This window comes from Ambystoma mexicanum, chromosome 14 (genome assembly GCF_040938575.1).
Source record: "Ambystoma mexicanum isolate Mex_15411 chromosome 14, UKY_AmexF1_1, whole genome shotgun sequence".
Classification (NCBI taxonomy): domain Eukaryota; kingdom Metazoa; phylum Chordata; class Amphibia; order Caudata; family Ambystomatidae; genus Ambystoma; species Ambystoma mexicanum.
Window position 1 is genome coordinate 97,052,333 of NC_090940.1, and position 21,294 is coordinate 97,073,626.

Sequence of the window (21,294 nt, forward strand, 5' to 3'; positions counted from 1 at the left end):
AACAAACCTCAGAAGAGAATGCATTACTTACCGTAAAAGCATTTCTGATGGTTGTATCTGCTTAGATTCACATGCGCCCACCCTTCCTCCCCGCTCGGATGGAAGGAACATAGACATCCCTTTCTATATTTCTCTCTCTTTTCTGTACTCACTCACGTCTAGAAGGCTCCCTCAGGGCAGAAAAATACAAACAGAGGGACCGCGACGCGTGAGGGATTGTGGGTACGACGCACGTCACTATAGGGATAGTGTTACAGACACGCCTTGTCGAGGTCCCCTTTTCGACTACGAAAAACAAAATGCAATACTCCGCAGTGACCACTGGATGTCGGACCTATGCACAGCATGTGAATCTAACCAGATACAACCATCAGAAATCCTTTTACGGTAAGTAATGCATTCTCATGCACCTGATGGTTGCATTATATAGCTATGACAGTTTTCATCAAATAGATAGGGTAGGGCTTACATCTTGCAAAAGAGGTTGTGCATTCTAACAGTGAATAAGTGTGGTAATTAGAGGAAAGCTGTTAACGAGAACTCCTTGTTCATCCCTGTAGTTGACAGGGAATCTAGTTTATGGATCCAAAAAATGTTTCTCTTTATTAGAAGTGCGTTGGCATTTCCTCGTCTCTGGTGTCTTTATTCATTCTAGAATAACAGATTTGAGTTGGGTATGGTATGTCTATTCTCAGAGAAGTGTCTTGCTACCGGGGATTTAGGATTATTAGTTCTGATGTTAGATTTGTGTTCAATTAGTCTGTCTTTGATCATCCTGGTTGTTTTCCCCTCACAGAATTGTCCACAGAGGCAGATCAAACCATAAATGTGTTTGGATTCGCAGGTAGCATGTCGTCTGAGACCAATTGTCTGGCGTTTGTGAATGTCGTACATAGCCGCCCTGGTATCAGGTAATATCTCGATAAATATTGCCATATATATGGTCGCCAGGAAAGGCCATAGGCAATATTTTTAATGGGGATAATTTATGGGGTAAATGGGAGTGGGGGATGTCCCCTGCTCCCTTTAAAAAAAATGTGGGGGTTGCAGGGGTGTCCATCGCAGGTTCCATGGGTTAATATCGCCACAAAGAAATTGTGCCATTCTTGTATGGCGATATTTTTGCTGGGATATTAACACATGGAATGGTCGCCCTTCAGTATGTTGTTGAGTGACTGCAGTAGAGACAGCGAAAAGTCCTGTATTTAGGTTTAGTGAGAAAAGTTTATCTGTGAGTCTCTTCTTTCACCCTTGACCAAGTTATCTCGCAGGTTTCTTCCCCTGGCATTGACTACCATTGGTGCTTTAGGGAAGAGTTTTGTCAGCCGATTGTTAAGCCTGTTCAGTTTCCAATTCTTTTTTTTAATATGTGGTTGATCTATTCACTTTGCTGGGAAAATGTCATTAAGTGCAGGAGGGGAGGTTCACTCTTGCGTCTTTAAGGTCCTAGAAGAGTTTTCCTGGTTTGGGTATCACGTTTGGGTTTTGCTTTTTCAAGTAGTGAGTCAGGGTAGCCTCTCGATCTGAATCTGTTGGTTAGAATGTCAGATGCTTCTCCATAATCATTGTCTTCAGATATTATCCTTCTCATTCTCATGTACTGGCTATGGGGTATTATTTCTGAGATGTTGGTGATGATGTCTCGCGTAATGAGTGTGTGTTCATCTGTGGGTTTTCGATGGATGGATGTAATGAGTTTGTTCTCCATAAGAGTGACTGACATCAAGGAAGTGTACACTGCGGGAGTCTATTTCCAATGTGAATTGAATTTGTAGGTGTCGTCCATTGAGATAAGTGAGGAAGGTATCTAGTTATTATTTTGCTCAAAAAGGTAGGCTCATTTCCTACTTCCATTCCAACCTATCGGCACCTTGTTGGTTACAATTTTAATATACAGAGTCCGAGTGTTCTTGTGACACTGTTCAACTCACATCTTAGGTGGATTCTTGCAGATTTGAAAAGCACAAGCAAGCGATCACAGGAAGATTCTCTGACGCTTTGGTGCCACCTTGCTCTCATTAAGATGAAGTGCTGTCATGATACCATATATTGTCTACACATTAGGTGGTCAAATAGCATGAACAATGTGCAATATTATCTCCATTACTTTGTAGAGAATATATGTACTCTAAACCTTGTAGACTCACGAAAGCATTCACTTATTAAGAAGTTCCGGTCCTGATGAAGGGACTATATTCCCGAAACACGTAGAGCTCTTTTGCTTTGTTGAATGCACTAATTTACGATTGGAAATAACATCTGTTTTTCTTGAGTTGAAACGGACATATGAATTCACTGTTTGTTGCTTGATGAAATAGTACTTTCAGAACATAACCATCTAACATTCATGAACAGCTTGAAGACTTGACTGACTTAGCTGAATAGATAAGGAGTGCAGGGGACGGGAGTGTCCATCACTGAAGGATACTACCCTCATTCAAAGTGTTTAGAGGGGACAGACTGACAAGGTTTGAAGAAGGGAAGAGATATATTTGATAATGTTCTGCACAGGAGGCACTGAAGTAGTATTTTGTAGTCCATGTTGTTGAAGGCTATATGGTGGCCTACTAGAAGTCAGTCCTGTTTCACCTGCAACAAGCTCGCCTGGTACTGAAAGCTGGATAGTTCTACTTGGGCTTCACAAAAGCATTGAATGCTTTAGCACACATCAATTTATAAACGTGCCTGCTCAGCTGATGACATTACATGTGTGTGACTACAAATTCTAATGCCTTTACAATGTGAACATTCATATAGTGGGGATCTTGGCAGAGAAAGACCCATACAACATACTCTTTGTATATTATTGGTTTGTGTTAAAATGTGTCAAATGTGTGTTTTTACAGCACAAAACGTGTGGACCATACGAACACGAGACTGGCTTCCCAGCTTGATAGAAATCCAGGTACAGTTTAAAGTCCTCATGGTCTTGATGAGCATCATCATTTCGTGATAGCCATTTACTATCATAAAATAACTGGCATTTTGTTGGATTATTTATTTGGCAAATCCCGATTTTGTGCACCAGTATGATTTAGGGATTCAACCATACCATGTTTTTTAAATTGAGTAGCAAAACAACTTTCTGTATGTAGAAACAGGTACCCAAGATGCATATAGCAACCAGGAAAATTCCAAAACCAGGTGGCATACAGAGAAATAAAAACATGAATGAGTAACCGTGTGTTGAGGAGGTTAAGTAAGACTTAGACCAGGGACAAAATAGACAATGGACAAAATATACAGTGAAAGGTGAACGTGGGGGGAGGTGGGGATCGTCACATTCCGAATGGGAGAGTGAAGTTAAGGAGGGGGAGATCAGCCCGGAGAAGGGTGGTGCTTTTTACTTTAGAAGGGGATTGTGTTTAACCGCTTTATTTAGAAGTGTGGCTGTGGAATGCAAAGTTTTTCCAAAATGTTCTATCCCTTTAAACTTTAGAATGTGTTCCCAGGATCAGTATCCCTCTCCATGCTGAGGCCCTCACCTTTACACAAGCACCCGCCAACCACCATGTTGGGTACAGATTTGGGGTAGGACACTTACTGTGTATTTGCCGGTCATTTATATAAGCCTTCTTTAGAAGGGAGCAATATTATAGCAACACACACATACCTTCAAAATACACACTTAGTCACAGGCACTTCCTACACCCTCAGGTGGCATCAGTTGTTAGGACACTGTGGACATTGATATGTTACTGTTAGCATTTAGAATAGCACTAGATGTGTCAAAGAAAAGGTTACTCGGAACAAAAAAGGATCACAAATATTCTCAAGCAGGCAAATACTTTTCAACCCTCCCCAGTGTCGGAGGAGAGAAGTCTTTCAGTGGAAACGGGCTAGGCCAAAGTCAATAGGCAAAAGTCTATGTAGCTGAAGCACTTCTTGCAGGTAAGTAAGAAAAGTCTTTGCACAATGTTTTCGAAGTCTTTAGTGAAGAATCAATGTAAGGACACAAGCTGTTAGGATTGTGAAGAGTAGAAACAAATCTACAACGAGATATACGTTCTCTTAGACTTTACAGTACCTTTTAGTTAGAAGATAAGCAGCAGATGACTTCTGTTTGCAGCTCTGCAGATCCTGGTATTCCTGAGCCTCAGTCGTGGGGACAAGAGGGAGGACTTCTGGGGGCTCCTGCACTGCAATGGGACGGTTACCGACAACAAACGGCTATCTTCAAGCAAGTGGCAATTCAGTGTTTCAGCTCCTCGAGTCTACCGCAATCTGCACCATCACGGTTCCTGGCTGTCGAGATGGGCTTTCCTTACATCTGGGGTCCAACACTCTGTTGAGGTGGCTCAGGCTCGGTCAGTCCTGCTTCCTGGGAGTCAGGAGGATCTTCCTGCAGCTCTTGGCCAGCTCAAAAGCAATGCACACAAACTGGTGTTCCTCTCTCTGGTATTTAGGTTTCCTTCAGCGCTCTGTGGAAATTCAACCAGATCCGAGAAGGATGTCCAGGTGGCTTACTTTGGAGTTGATTGGTCCCACCAACTCAAAGGAAGAAGTCGTCCTTGCAGGGGCTTCTCTGTCGATATGAATTTGGAGTTTCAGCACAGCAGAGGGCTTCACCGGGCAAACCAACGGTCCAGGAGTTGCTGCACGCGTCCTCTTCAAGTTCTCTACGGATTCCTTCGTCCAGTGGTCGACTCTGCCTTCCAAGCCAAAAGCCTTGCCTTTTATGCAGGTTTCTCCCATTCCAGCCTGGCTGTCAATCACCCAGCAGGGTGGCTGTCCTTGCCGGACAGCCAGCCGGCCAATCAACTAGGAGTGCATTCCTATATCCTAGGAGACTAAACACGGGGCGTTTCAGGCACCTCCCTCGCTTCCTGCCCCCACCAGACACCCTGGAGCCAGAGGCGTGCTTCACTCGTGAATACCGCCAAAGACGAAACAAAAAAAGTAAATCTCAAGGAGGACGTTTCCACAAAAAATTGGCGAAAAAAGAGGACCGAGGCCATTTTGACAAAAATGGCACCCACGGTGCTTTACTGCAGCTGTGAACGCAGCCCGCGGTAAAGGCACACCACAGTCGTAAAAAGCAAACCACTGCCACCAGCCATTCATCGAGGAAAGGGTAACATGAAAATGTTACATGAGAAGCTAGACAAAGGGGATACTATGTAACTCCTCGATCACCCTATTGTAAGATAGTGTGTGCTGGGAATTTAAGTGTAAGTAAAGTCAATTTCACTTTACTGCTCTTGGAAACAGTAGTTATCCAAGAGAAAGGTATTTAAACCTTTGGGGAAATCTGGAAGACTTCCCTGTAGCACTACACTGAAGGTGCTGTCTGCTAAAATGTAAAAAAGATGCTGATGGAGTTTATCAGACTCCAAAAACAAAAGAAACAGTGTTCAATCACATTAAAATACATGAGAGAGTGTGGAAAAGGGTCTCACTCTCTCCAGGTACAAATGAAAAAGTCCTAGAGTCCAGCAAAAGAGCTGGGCGTCTGTAAGGTAGAGAGGCATTAGCACATGTCTGAGAATTCTCCCTAACACTCCACTTTCCAGTTCTTGTTTTGGATGGAGGAAATATTTTCTCCTAACATGTCTGCTTTTTAACATGTCATACGGGAACTCTTAGTTACCTAAGGAACACGTGGCAACAGTAAACACTGGCACAAGTTATCACAGTTCAAGGGTGTTTAATAGACCCCATAAATGGGTGAGAAAAACGACTAATTTAAACCTTCAACCTAAATCTAAGATGGGAGCAAGCTACGACCACCAAATCATAATAAGGCAGTCCTAGTGGTGTCTTGTCAAATAAAAATGGCCTATAATACTAAAAAAAAAAAACTATTGCCAATCCTTACTGCTAAATTACAAAATAGTGTGGGGTAATGTTCACCAGAAAAGAAGTGTTCACAAAATAAGTCAGGGTGGTATAGCTGGGGTCTCCCTGCTCCACGTTTTTAGCGCGGGACTCCTGAGCACAGCACACCCCTGGGCTTCTCCAGCATGAGGTTACAGTTCTTTTCAGCAATATCAGGCCCTTCTGTGGCCAAGTCTTTCATACAAAGTCTCTTGCCTCCGAGGGCCTGGTGTATCAACAGTAACAAAACAAAAGTTCCTTTCTGAATCTTTTATGCTGGGTGATGACTCTTCACCCCTGGATCCCCCTCAACTGGGCTCAGATCCTTCTTCAATGTTCGCCTACCTCAGTCGGGTTCGCTACCGCCAGATACAGTTCACTTTGCTTTCTCACAATGCAGGATTCACTTCCCTTATCTTTCCTCTTAACGTTTCAAAGACTTTCGAATGTATAAGGTGTTTTACTCTGCCCTTGTATGACCACATTGACACTCTACTTTGGACTTTGCTAGGGCCTACTGGTATTTTTAGTTTCAACAAAAGGGGACCAGCCAGAGTGTTTCAAATTAGTGCCCACGTGGTGCCGGACCACTCTGCAGCTGGTCTTTCCCTGGGCTTTCGCAAGCGTTCAGTAACACACAAGTTCTTTGTTCATAAGTTCTTTCAATTCATATTATGTTGCCGTTTGCAACCTTGCCTCAACACAGTCCGGTTTACTATCGGTTCTCCCTCCGACTCACCGGCTTTGCTGAACTCCTTGATGTTTCTTGTCTCTAGAGTCAAGGACGTTACCACGGTAGCAAGCCCATCTCTCCGCCTTGGTTATCAGTGCGGGAGTGCCTCGTGCACCGTTGACCTCTGTTACACCACACGTCAGCTGTAGTTCCCGGTCTTATGATTCCTTTCAGAGGCTTCACAGGTCTGGGTCAAAAAAGCCAAGGGCACTTCCCTCCTTGTCTTCCTTTCAGGTCTCGCCACCTTTCTCCTCCATTTGAACTGCCGTCCTGGAATAGCTGCTTCCTCATGCGGTTGGCCTTGCTCCAAGTGTGCTGTCCCCTGTGGGGAAAGCAAAGGACCGACAGGTGTGTGTAGTTATTGTCAATTGCCTGACACTTGTGTTGGGACATGCCAGGTCAACAGCTCTGTTAGTCCGTTGTCTTTCACAGTGTGCGAAAGTGTTAGTGTTGAAAGGGGGGGGGTGAGGTAGAGCTTCTAAATAGCCTTCAGGTGGGATGGGGAAAAGGTGTTCTAAGGAAGGGGGTACTGCTGCGTCTCGCCCGTCTGTGTCCCACTTCCACTCCCGAAGACCCCCCATCCAGGTGATCCTCCCTCAGTGGTCGACCCCAGGAACTGGATCCAATAGTGATGGCCTTGTCCTGGCCACCTAGATGACACATCTCTGTGGGACTAGTGGGTGAGACACCTTCAGGTTTCTCACAGTAATTACTCAAACATGTGACCTGGCAAGGCTGCAGACGACAGAAAGAAGCAACAAAGAAGGCGCCTCAGAAGATGACCCATGAGGCAGAAGCATTATCATCCAAGAGGACAGCACAAGGAGCACAGAAGTACTGATTTTCATTTTTCCCCAGCATGGGGTCTGGCATGGATTCACATGCTCATGAATATTTCCCGTCGTCAGGCTGGGAATCCTCGGTAAAGAAAAAATCAGTTTTTTCACTTCTGAACTGTCTTTCTCCTAACAGCCAATTGCTGGTCTCTGGGTCATACTGCCCCCAGCCACTGACTGCCCTCTACCTAAACCCCTCCTCTGGCAGCCATCTTCAAATTTATACCGCACGTTCAAGTGGTGGGTGCCCTCGTGCTTAGCTCTCTTATTACTGCGTTTTGCGTTTTTTTCATTTATTTATTTATTTATTTATTTTGGGGAGTTCCACTCTATTTTTTTCGGTCAATCTCCACCGATCTACCATTCGGTTAACGGAGGACCCGTTTTCGGATTTCTTCAGCGCCCCCACTAGGGCGTATTTCATCGAGTTTACTTCTTGGAGGATTCCAGAAGCTTCTTCAGGGCCTACACCACGTGTGGACATGGCGGAGCAGAAGGACTCTGCGCCCCTGTTCAAGGTCTGCCCAGGGTGCAACTTGCGGGACATCTTTTCCGACGATGGGCACCCCCTGTGCCTTTACTGCCTACATTCGGACAACATGCACGTGTAGGATGACTGTGCGTTTTTTTTCAAGAGATGGAGCCCCGCACGATGAATGATCGGCGCAGGCGGCTCAATGAGTGGCTGCAGGCCCAAGGCCCTTGCTTCGGGTGAGTCCCGGCAGCATGCCTCCCCGAGCCGAAAGAAGAAAGCTGAGCGGTCTTCTATGACCTTTTGAGGGCGCTCCTTCCAAGGGGGCCCAACCGAAGGCTAAGCACCGCGAGTCCATTGCCCGGGAGCGCAGTTGCGACGGGCTCCCCGCTGGCCAGGGCAGATGCTGCATCATCAGCACCTTCGACCACGAGTCAGCACTCTGGATCTTCAAAGAAGAGGAAGTCGGACCATCCGGGCAAGCTCTTGGAAAAGACCCGGACAGGCCACACAGAGGCGGCCAAGGGGTAGCGGGGCTCTGACCTTCCCCCTAAGGTGAAGGCCTCAGGCTTGGCCAAGGCCTAAATCCACCCGACAAAGGCCAGCCTTCCATCTAGGTAGTGGCAGCGTCCCTTGCAAAGGCTGCAGAGGTGGATTCACAGGGTATGGCCCCGAAAGGTTAGATTATCCCTGCTTGTCAGGAGAGAGTCCTCTTTCAAACCCATTGAGAAGACACCGGAGAAGGTGATGCCAACCATTTTGCCAAAACAGTCTTCCCTGGTTGCAGAGAAGGGGGGTGGAGGGGCAGGGTAGCCCTTTAGGGCACAGATATCTCCTCGGAGGAGGAACTCGACGTTCTCCAGACCATCCAGGAGGAACGATGCGTCGAGGCCAGACCCTACGGGGAGGGAACCGACGATGGTGACGAGATTGACGAGCAGCAGCAGGGTGTAGGCTTAAGACAGCCTTTAACACGGGCGCCGTCGCCTCCTCCATCTCAGTCACTGCAAAGGCCACAACCGCAGCCTCCAGCGGACATCTCGGTGGACATTTTCATGGTGCTACACACTTTGTGCTCAGAGATCGCCAGGACCATCAGGGGAACCTCCATTCAAGAAGAGGAGAGTTCACATTCCTCCTCCTTGCCACCCTTCGCCTCCCTCTCCACCTCCGAGGGATGATACAGATCCAGACACAGCGACAATGGGCACAGACGACGACAGTGTATTGGACCTCCCGTCTCCGCCACCCAGAGCCTCGCCTCCGGACGAGATAGGCTTGTTCCATGCCATGATCTCCAGGGCCTTGGAACCGTTAACGGAGGAGAAGGGGGGTTTCCTGTACCAACGCTGCGAGGCTAAGAGGAAAACCGGGCTCTCGGTCCCGCTGTTGGACTACATTTAGGACAAGGGGCTGGCCCTCTTGAAGACCTCTTCCCAGGTGAAGAGGGACCGGTACGAGAAGAAATACAGGGTGCCGGATTCTGCACCCAAGTGTTTAAGGTTCCAACCATCTCCAGACTCCGTGGCGGCCATGAATAAATCGTCGGGCTCTTCCGCATAGACTAGCTCCTCTCCTCCGTACAGTGAGGGGAAGAAGTTGGACGCCATGGGATGGCGAGTTATCACCTCGGCGGCGACCACCATCAAGGCTGCCAACGCCCTTCCTTGCCATAGTGGCCCTTTAAGACATGGAGCTTTGGTTTAAGATCGCCCTCCCTCCTGGACTTTCTTTCCGACGACAAGAGGGCGGAAGAGTTGGAGATCCTCCAAGAAGGCGAGGTGGCTGTGGACCATGCCATTACTGTGGCCACAGACCTCACGAACACAGGGTTCTGCCAAATGGGCAACAGCGTTTGCCTTCGTCGGGGTTGGTTAAGGGCCACAAACCTTTGCCAGAATGTCCAGTCAAGGGTGTTGGATATGCCCTTCGACGGGGACAATTTGTTTGGGAAGACTGTGGATGAGTCCCTTCAGGCCATCAAGGCGGGCACTGAGATCGCTCGTGCCTTGGGCACGCTTCAACGACTACGACCGTCCTTTCGGACTTCCGGCAGCAAGTCCCAAGCTTCTGCCAAAGGATTCGGTGGAGGCATCTCATCTTATCGGCAACCTTCCCGCTCGGCGGCCCAGGAGACTTACAGAGGCCGCTCCAAGTCTGCAGGAAGTCTGTCGTCGCCAAGGGCCCCAAGGCAACGCTTCGGCGACAAAGCAGGATTGAACTAGCCACGACGTCAGGCCCCCACCCTTGAACCCCGGTGGGAGGCCGGCTGGCGAACTTCGTCAGCGTGTTGAAGGCCATTTCCAGCGACTGTTGGTTGCTGGACGCTCTCGCTCACGGACACAATCTAGAGTTCCAACGGAAGCGTCTGCGTTTACCACCAGTGGCCAGGCAGGAAAATCACATCCCTCCGCTTCTGCTGGAGGTGCGGGCCATGCTAAGAAAGGTTGCGATAGAGCTCATCCCAAAGAGGCTCCCGGGCTCTGGAGTCTACTTGCGTTACTTTCTCGGCGGTTGGAGACCTATCCTAGACCTGCGACGGCTAAACAAGTACATCAGGTCTCAAATGTTTCAGATGGTGACCCTTCAGCACGTGCTATGACAGCTGGAAGGGGATTTCCTATAGTCGCTGGACTTGGAAGATGCCCATTTTCACATCCCCATACACAAGGGCCACCGCACGTTCCTGCGCTTCGTGGTACAAGGGCAACATTACCAATTGAATGCCCTTCCCTTTGGATTGAAGTCAGCGCCATGGGTCTTCACCAAGTGCCTGGTGCCGGTGGCGCCGCAGATGCATCTGCAAGGGATCCACGTGTAGCCTTACCTGGACGACTGGCTCATCCGGGCGAGAGCGAAGGACATCACCATTGATCACACGGCGAAGACAGTCCAGCTCCTGACGGATCTGAAGTTCTCGATAAACTATGCAAAGTCCTGCTTGACTCCATTGCAGGATGTGCTGTTTCTGGGAGCCCGGCTCAACAGTGTCGTGCCTGGTGTCTCTGTCGGCGGAGAAGATAGCGGCCACCCTGGGCAAGGTACAACACCTATTGGCACTGAAGATTGCAAGGGTGAGCTACATCAAGTCCCTGCTTGGCATGATGTCGTCATGCATTTACCTAATTCGGCTGTGCAGGCGTGGATGCGTCCACTGCAAGAGTTCCTAGACCCCCATTGGATTCAAGTGTCGGGAAGCTTTGAGGACAAGTTAACTCTCGAGAGTTTCCGTCGAGGGATTTGGTGGTGGGGAGTGCACACACATGTATCTGCAGGTGCGGATTTCCAGACCCCACCTCATCAGTAGACGGTCAAGACGGATGACTCCCTGGAAGGATGGGGCGCGCACACCGGAAGTCTTCACGCAAGAGGCCTGTGGCTACCGGAGGAGAAGACGTTACACATCAATGTTTGGAGCTACAGGCAGTGTTTTGGGCCCTCAAGTCCTTCCTTCCATCCCTCAAGGGCAAGGTGGTACGGGTCTTCACGGACAACACCACCACCATGTTCTACATCAGAAAGCAGGGGGCCACCAGATCCCTGGCGCTCTCCAAAGAAGCGCAGGACCTATGGCACTGGGCCGATGCCTTGGGGATGTTCCTCATCCCTTTTCATCTGGCAGGAGTGAAGGACACTGTTGGCGACTCTCTCAGCAGGGAGCTGCACTCTTGCCACGAATGGGAGCTTCGGCAGGACCAAGTGGATCGCCTGTTCCGGCGATGGGGCAATCCCCAGATCGATCTGTTTATCGACGGCGATGAACACCAAGTGACAGAGGTTCGCCAGCAGGTTTCCCCAGCCAGGGAGCATGGGAGACTCATTCATTCCCCTGGTGCAGGATGATCCTCGTCGCACCGGCTGGCCGAGACCTATATGGTATCCGGACCTTCTGGACATGTCGGCGTCCCCTCCAGTCAAGCTTCTGGCAGTCTCGGATCTGCTCGCCAGGGAAGGAGGCACGATTCAGCACCACAACCCAGTTTCGCTGAACTTGAAGGCCTGGCTCCTGCAGCACTAGAGTTTGGGGGCTACGATCTCCCGGCGGATTGCAAGGAGATGCTTGCAAAGGCCAGAGCTTCATTTACTCTCAATTGCTACGGACACAGGTGGAAGGGATTCACCGTTTGGTGCCGTACTCAGAAGATAGACCCGCTACAAGTCTCTGCTCCGCAGGTTATTCTATATTTGTTGTCATTGGCCAAAACAGGACTGGACCATGCTTCCATCAAGGTTCATCTGGCGGCTATCTCCCGTTACACCAGATCTCCAGGACGAGCATCCTTCTGGTCGCATCGATTGGTCAAGGAGTTTGTCAAGGACTATTCCGAATGCTCCTGCAGCTGAAGGCTTCGGCTCTGGCGTGGGAACTCGATGTGGTGCTGACTAGGCTCATGGGGTGGGCCCCATTTGAACCTATGCTTTCGGCTTCGCAGAAGTTTTTGTTGTTGAAGACAGCGTTCCTTGTGGCCATCCCCTCTGCACGATGAGTGGGAGAGATTCAGGCTCTGTCCTGTAAGCCACCTTACTTGACTTTTCACGACACAAGGGTGGTGCTGCGGACGCACCCTTCCTTCATGCCCAAGGTGCTGTTGGACTTTCATCTAAACAAGCCCTTGCTGTTAACTGTGTTTTTTCCATCGCCTTCGTTGCTGGCTGAAAGGACTTTGCACTCGCTGGATGTGGCTAGAGCGCTGAAGTTCTATGTGGACCGCATGGAAGACGTTGCAACTTTTTGTGAACTTTGGCCGTGTGAACCATGGGAAGGCCCTCTCGAAGGCTTCCATTTCCAGGTGGCTCTCCGGCTGCATCACCCTTTGTCACCAGTTGGCAAACCGACTGTTGGCTGGCCATCCGAGAGCCCATTCGACCAGAGCGATCGGTGCAACTACGGCGCTCCTGTCTGGTGTGCCCCTGCTGGACATCTGCAGGGCTGCTAAGTGAAGGTCGACGCACACCTTCACGAGATTCTACTGCATCGACAGGGATTCCTGGGAGGAGTCCAGAGTCGGCCAAGCAGTGCTGCACAACCTGTTCGCTTGAAGGTGAGCCTGTGGATGAGGTAAGAGATGCTTAATGTTGAGCCTTGCCACCTCCCATGGTTGTACATGTGTACTGCTATGTATTTATTCATGAGCATGTGAATCCATGCCAGACCCCATGCTGGAGAAGGAACAAGTTACTTACCTGTAACTGTTGTTCGAAGGGATTGTGTCCTCCGACGTATTCCTTATCTTTGATAATTCGTCTCCAGCTTGCTGGCCTCGGAAATTTTTTCTCTGTAGAGGGCGCTGCGCGTCAATGTCCACCGAGTCGATATCCCTCGACAGCCATCGTATCGGCGCCAACGTCAGCATGCCCATAAATAGCCACGCGTGGCGTCCGTTGCGAAGTTCCGTTTTTCCTCGCTTCGTGGGGCCTCGGAATATTGTTGCTCAGTTCAGTCAGATAAACCTTATATTTACTCGATAAAACCAACTCGTTATCGATGGCTTCTTCATCCGAACCGATGACTCTGCGGTCCGGCTTCAAAAAATGTCGAGACTGCGGAAAGAAAATGTCGATAACGGATCCTCACAGGATCTGCTTGTGGTGCTTGGGAGTCGAGTACCATTGTTCGGAGTGTTAGGACTTCATGTCCATGACGGCGAAAGCCTTGAAGGAGCGCAATGGGAAGCTCGAGAGAGGTAAGTCAGTCAAAACCTCCTCGAAAGTTTCTTCGGCCAAGTCGAGATCTAGACACTCAAAGAATAGACGTCGAAGATCCCCTTCCTCGTCATCTTCTGTTTCCCCAGAAAGGGTCTCCTGCCCCACAAAACACAGCTCTCAGGCTGAGTGGGAGGAATTCAGGAAGAAAATGCTAAGCCTCTTCGAGAAAGCAGCCTCGACTCCCTCGAAGACAGCTGAGGGTGATACCCTGGGTGAAAAACCCCAAAAATCGAACACCCGCGAGTTGTTGCACCTGGCGAAATAGTCCACCCGAGAGCGCCACGGGCCATCGGGTAAGAAGGCACCATCTTCGACGCCGAAGATCCCTTCGACGCATGGATCAGCGCCATCGACGCTGTTGTCGAAGGGTTCTTCGCATCGGTCGATCGAATCCACGCCATCGTCGACACCGACATCGAAGCTGATATGAGAAAACCACGGCTACTTCACAGCCAACGGTTATACCAAGAGCCTCCGGCACGACGCCGAGAACGTCGTCAACGTCAAGTAGGATCCCGATCCTCTCAAGTTCTTCGAGGCCTCTTCCAGTTTTCTCGACTCCTTTCTCGGCGCCTTCGAAGCCTTTCACATCGGCATCTTCTCGCCCAATAATGACGAGTTTGGCTCCTTCTGCCTTAAAAATGGGTTTTACACCATTTCCTATGAAGAAGGGCGGATTCTGACCTAAAAAGACCCTTCGGGCTTCAGAGGACCACACCCCCTGTATCAGAGGATTTTACCTCTGAGGAAAGAAGGTTGAAAGACCTACAGGAATCATTACATGAGGCAAGTGGGCTTGACACTTCCCCAGAAGTGGAATTTGTCAAACCAGACCCAGGGGAACATGCCAAAACCCCCTATAGAACCCTGATGGCAAGGATTATTGAATTCATGGGTTGGTCTGCGCCTTCACCTGTTTTTCAACAGGATGACCTTACAGACATACTAGACAAAGGTCCACAGGAGGATCTTGTGGTCCCTTTCCATGCAGCCTTACAGAGGAAGATTTCATCAAATTGGGAAACTCCTGAGGCTATCCCTGCAGTCAATAAAAGATTGTCAGCCATGTATAGGGTAGCTGCGGCTAACCCTGAATATTTATCATAACACCCGACTCCAGAGAGCCTGGTGGTTCAAGTGGCAACTTCATCAAGCAGCAGATCCGCTTACCCTACTGTCCCACAGGATAGAGATGACAAAAGGTACGATTATATGGCAAAACAAGTCTTTTCTGCTTGTAGTATGGCGTTGAAGTCCATCAACGCGACTTGTACGCTCGCCAGGTTCAGTCACACACTGTGGGGGTGTGCTTCATCAGCGGCTGACTGCATACCGGAAGGAGAGGAAAGGGAAGCCTTCCTTAGCATCATTAAAGATGGCAAAGATGCCATGTGTGAATCTCTTCAAACTGGCATTGATTCCGCTGACAGTATCAGCAGGGCCATGACGGCAAGTACTACAATCCGCAGGCATGCGTGGTTGCGAAAGTCTGGCTTTGCTCCAGATCTACAGGCCAGACTTTTGAATATGCCCTTTGACGGCTCTTCTTTATTCGGTAAAAAGGCTGATGACAGTCTGGAAAAGTTGCAAACATCTAAAGCAGCAGCAAAATATTTAGGAGCTGCAATCCGCCAAACTCATTTTCGCCCCTCAGGAACCTTTGGGAGAGGAAAGTCCTTTCGCTATTATTCCGCATTCGGGAAAGGCAGAGGACAGCCTGCTCAAAGAGGCCAAAGGAGATCCACCCGAGGTGAACTGGTCAAAAGTACTAAGGCTGCAGCAGCAGCAGGTGCCTCTTTACCCTCGGCATCTGCATCAGCCGCCCCCAAACCACTCTGAGGTCTTTCCACACAAACACCGGTAGGGGGCAGGTTAACTCACCATCTGACGGAATGGCAGGCTATTACGTCAGATGCTTGGGCATTGGAGACAGTTGCCCATGGTTACTGTCTACCCTTTCTACACATCCCTCAGTCATCCACCGAGGCACAGCTCTCTAAAAGTTCCAGATCCGCTCCTCTTGCAGGAAATTGTAGACCTGCTAGAGAAAGGTGCCATAGAACCGGTACCTGTAGCGGAGAGGAACAAGGGCTGGTACTCCCCCCTACTTTCTCATACCAAAGGACGGAGGACTGAGACCCATGAGAATTGAACAAGTTCCTCAGGAAGGACAAGTTCAAGATGGGAACTCTCTCTCAGATCCTTCAGGCCCTCCAGATCCAGGACTGGCTGGTATCTCTGGACCTCCAGGATGCTTATTTCCATGTGCCAATCCATCTCAAACACAGGAGATACCTGAGGTTCGCAATTGGCGGCTCTCCTTATCAATTTCGAGTTCTGCCATTTGGGCTGACCTCCGCCCCGAGGGTCTTCACCAAGCTAATGTCGGTAGTGGCTGCAAGTCTAAGGAGGGAAGGGATCCACGTCTACCCCTACCTGGACAATTGGCTGATCAGAGCTGTATCTTCGGAACAAGCTCAGATCCAGCTAGATTATGTCTGCCACTTCCTTCACAAACTGGGCTTCTCCCTCAATTTAAAGAAGTCACAGATGATACCATCACAGAGACTCCAGTTCATAGGAGCGGTCCTGGACACTTCCTGGGAAAAGCCTCGCCACCAGAGGTGAGGGCTCAAGATATTCTGCAGATGGTCAACAAGTTTCAAAATGCCCAACATCTCCCAGCCTTCGACGTTTTGAGGTTGCTAGGCCTTATGGCATCCTGCGTCTTCCTTGTGCCAGAGGCTCGCCTGAGAATGAGATTTCTCCAGTGGGCACTAAGGACCCAGTGGTCACAATACTCAGGAAGAATGACTGATCTCCTCCGAATTCCGGACAAGGTAGCCCATGACCTTCAATGGTGGGCCTATCCAGAGAACATCTTGAAAGGAGAACTGTTTTGGCAACCATGGCCGGAGATAACTGTAGTCACAGATGCCTCACTCACGGGGTGGGGAGCTCATGCCAACGACTTGACCATCAGCGGTCGTTCGTCTCTATCAGAGTCCAGGCTACAGATCAACCTATTGGAGCTGAGAGCGATCAGACTAGCGCTGAAAGCTTTCCTGCCATCAGTACAGGGGAGAAATGTCCTGATAATGGACAACACAGTGGCCATGCACTACCTCAACAAAAGAGGCGGCGTAGGGTCACTGCCACTGTGCAGAGAGGCAATGCAGCTCTGGTTTTGGGCAATTCAGGAAGGAATCTCTCTATCGGCAGTCCACCTAGACGGAGAGAAGAACTTGACAGCGGACGCTCTGAGCAGGCAGAGCACAGTCTCCTACGAGTGGGAGCTAGCTCAGGAAGTCCTTCAAGAGATGTTCGCCCTTTGGGGAACCCCTCAGGTGGATCTGTTCGCCACCAGCACCGACAGGAAGTGCGATCTGTTCTGTTCAAGGGAATTTCCCCCGAGAGGAGCTCTAGGGGACGCGTTTGTAGTGGACTGGGAATTCCCACTCCTTTACGCGTTTCCACCAGTCCCTGTTATTCCTCAAATGATCAGGAGGTTGAGAAGATTCCGGAAAACCATGATCCTAATTGCCCCGGACTGGGCCAGGAGAACGTGGTACCTGGACCTTCTTGATATGTCCATCTGTCCTCCAATCCATCTTCCACTCAAAGAGAATCTTCTCTCACAGAAGGGAGGTCAGGTTCTCCATCCAGACATCAGAACCCTCAACCTTCACGCTTGGCTTCTGAAAGGGTGAGGTACAAGGATTGGGACCTCCCTGATGATGTCATGGAGGTGTTGCTTTCGGCCAGAAGGCCAGCAACAGTCTTTATACCGCTGTCGTTGGAACAAATTTTGCAGCTGGTGTAAAGAAGAGAATATCGACCCTTTTTCATGTGGTACACCAACGGTGTTATCGTTTCTACTCTACTTGGCAAACTCAGGCCTTCAAGTTGGCACTGTAAAAGGCTATCTCGCAGCGCTATCAATCTTCAAGCGCACTGCGGAGGAACCATTGTATTTCAAACTACCCCTAGTAATACAATTTCTCAAGGGATTAACTAATGCTTATCCTCCAAGACCATTCCAAGTTCCCTTATGGGACTTAAATTTAGTCTTAAATTTCCTAATGGATACTCCCTTCGAACCACTCCACTCTTGTTCGCTGAGATTTCTCACTCTTAAAACTGTCCTATTGGTAGCACTAACATCTACTAGGAGGGTGAGCGAATTACAAGCTCTTTCTTGTAACCCCCCCCCCATACAATTTTCCATAAGGACAAAGTTGTCCTACAGGTGAAGCCTAATTTCCTCCCAAAGGGGGTTTCTGAATTCCACAGCACTCAGAAAATTACCTTACCTTCATTCTACCCTCCTCCCCATCCGAGGAAAAAGGAAGAAAGGCTACATAGGCTGCACTCAAGGCGAGCTCTAAGCTTTTACATCAGCAGACTGGCTAGGATTAGGCAAGCAGACCAACTGTTTGTAGGATACTCGGGTCACAAGTTGGGACTACCCATAACAAAACAGACCATTTCGAGGTGGATTATTTTGGCCATTGTGGAATGTTACAAACTGGCAGGGAAAGAGCCACCCCAAAATCTTATTCAACCAGGGGTATCGCAGCCTCTTCGGCCCTCCAAAGAGGTTTACCGGTCCGAGACATATGTGCGGCTGCCACATGGTCGTCCGCACATACATTCACAAGATTTTACAACCTGGATTCCTCCACTAGTCAAGAGACCAGATTTGGCAAAGCCGTATTACAGTCGGTTCATTCCTAAAAGAGATACATGACATTATTACTCCCACCTCCAATTACATGCCACTGCTATGGGAGTCTATCAAAGATGAGGAATACGTCGGAGGACACAATCCCTTCGAAGAACAAGTTACTTCTTACCTTGTAACGTTCTTTCTATGGGATGTTCCTCTGACGTATTCCTTATCGCCCCTCCCATCCATCCCCGCAGTAATACTTCCCTTGTGGTTGCAGTTTACGCTCCTTCAAGGTCAATAACCAATTCGGGCATGACTATCTTATGCTACAAAACGGAACTGAGCAACGGACGCCGCGCGTGGCTATTTATGGGCATGGTGACATCGGCGCCGATACGGTGGCTGTCGAGGGACATCGACTAGGCGGACGTCGACGTGCAGCACCCTCTACAGAGAAAAAATTTCCGAGGCCAGCAAGCAGGAGACGAATTATCAAAGATAAGGAATACGTCGGAGGAACATCCCATTGAAAGAACGTTACAAGCTAAGAAGTAACTTGTTCTTCTCCAGCATGGGTCTGGCATGGATTCACATGCGGACCCTCCCGCCTATCCCTCTGCTGCTCTTGGTCCTACTGCCACTTTACGTGCGTCCAAATCTGAAGATGACTGCCAGAGGGGCTTGGGTAGAGGCCAGTCATTGGCTGGGGGCAGCATGACCCAGAGACCAGTGATTGGTTATTAGGAGAAAGACAGTTCAGAAGTGAAACTGATTTTCGAATGGATTGTGTCCTCCCAAGTATTCCTCATTTTATGATATTCGTACCTCGCCAGCTTCGCTGCTTTGGAAAAAAAAAAGTCTCGGCAGAGGGCTCTGTGCACGAGGTTGTGGCTTTGATGTCCCTCGACGGGCTCCGTACTGTGTCGATGTCACCATCAGTATAAGTAGCTTGTGCCACGGCAGTTGTCTTCAGTTCCGTTTTTCAGATTGCTTCGCTATAGAGTTAACGGCGCACTTTGATATTTTCTTTGAGAAAATATCATCTTCTTCCAAGACGGGGTTACAAAAATGTATCGACTGTGGATCGAAGATGTCGATTACAGACCCTCACTGCGTTTGTCTTTGGTGCCTGAGTTCAGACCATCGAACCTGCGACCGTGGCTCCTGTCAGTCGATGACAGAGAAGGCTCTTCGTGGCAGAAAAGGTAAACTGGTGGTGGGGCGGGAAGCTTCCAAGGCCTCTTGGAAGGCCTCGTCAAAAAAACAGTCGGGCGAATCGAAGGATTCGGATCGGCGTAAACATTCCAAGAGATCTCGATCACGTAGTAGATCGAGACCACCTTCTTCAAAGAAGATGACGAGGAGAACCTAGATCTCCCTCCACTTCCTCTGATAAGTCTACCAAATTGGTAAGATCTCCGACTAAGTCCCATTCCCCAAGGAAATGGGATGAATTTAGAAGGAAAATGATGGTCTTTGAGAATGCGGCCTCGACCCCCTCAAAGAAACCTCAAGAGCCAGACCCTGGTCGCTCCGTTGGACGACGCAGGAGAGTCAGAAACTACTGTGGAAAGATCCAGTATTAAGGGTGAACCTAGAAAATCCTTGACCCGACATCAAATTGTTGAAGGTTCGTCGAGAATCGAGTGATTCCCGACACCGACTAAAACATAAGTCGTCGGAGCCCTCGACGACTTTGCCGACAGCTTCGACATCGAAGCCGAAGGAGTTTTGACACCACCTTCGAAAACGTTATTTTCGCCTTCCAAGACTCCTTCGAGGCAAATTCATACACAGGAAGGGAGATTTACTCCTTTACCTAAATCAGACTTTTTAAAGTGTATGTTTTCTATCTTTGAAGAGGAAAGTGCCTCAGAAGTAGTAGTTTTTCAGTTTGTTACCAGAGAGGTGCCAGAGGAATTAATCGATCCAGAATCGAAAATAAGAGACCTATGTGACAACCTTCACTCTGCTAGTGGCATTGATACGTTCCCAGAGCTAGAATTTACAAAACCTGACCTTGCAGAACATTAGATTACGGGTACAGGAGTTTAATGAATAGGGTTGTTTAATACATGGGCTGGGGTAGATCCTCCCACATTTGATCAGGATGATAGAACTGATATCCTGGACCAGGGCTCCCAGAAGGACCTGGTTCTCCCCTTCCATAGGGCACTTCAGAGAACAGTGGAGAAAAACTGGGAGGCTCCTAAGACTACTTCTGCAGTTAACAGTAGTTTTCCTAAAAAATATACAGTTTCTAGTAGTGACCCTGATTACTTTAAGAGGCATTGCACGACTGAAAGTCTGGTTATTCAGGCAGCAACTTCGTCAAGACAAACAGCCTATTCATCTATCCCCCCCGGATAGAGAGGATAAGCAGGTGGATGCTTGGGCCCGTAAGGTCTTTACCTCGGATAGCGTGGCTCTCAAATCAGCAAATGTCACCTGCACCCTGGTCAGGTTTACCCATACCCTGTGGGACTGCATCACGGGGGCGGCTGATCATATTCCAGAAGGCGAGGAAAGGGAAGGCTTCCTGAATATTATAAAAGATGGCAAGGAGGCAATAGGGGAATGTCTCCAATCTGCACTGGATACTGCTGATGGCATCAGCAGATCCATGGCTGCAAGCACAGTGCTACATAGATTTGTGTGGTTGAGGAAGTCTGTGTTTGCACCAGGGAGGGGGCAAGATCTCTTGTCATGTTTACGCTGATCCGAATCCTTCAATTCGCCTGACTTTGTTTTTTTGACGAGGCCTTCCAAGCGGCCTTGGAATCTTCCCACCCCACCGCTAGTTTACCAGATGTGCAGGCCAGGCTACTCAACATGCCTTTTGATGGCTTGAGGCTGTTTGGCAGTAAAGCTGATGAAAGCTTAGAAAAACTGCAGACCTCAAAAGCGGCGGCTAAATCTCTTAGGGCCTCTATGTGACAGCCTCAGAAACCTTATTTGGACTCCTCTTCCTGGAGAGGTTGTTCTTTTCGATACTACTCCTCTTTTGCTAGAAGAAGACAACATGCCATTCAAAGAGGTAAAAGAAATGTCCCTCGTG

At 49.1% G+C, this 21,294-nt stretch overlaps 1 protein-coding gene across 5 annotated transcripts in view; it reads left to right on the forward strand.

Moving 5' to 3' along the window:
* The window catches only part of PCNX1 (pecanex 1), a 1,666,514-nt gene that overhangs the window by 1,210,534 nt on the left and 434,686 nt on the right, over nt 1-21,294 (forward strand). For all 5 annotated transcript variants that reach the window (XM_069638600.1, XM_069638595.1, XM_069638598.1 and 2 more), the window contains exon 25: nt 2,847-2,905. In XM_069638600.1, the coding sequence (XP_069494701.1) occupies nt 2,847-2,905 (59 nt within the window). The remainder of the gene's footprint in view (nt 1-2,846; nt 2,906-21,294) is intronic.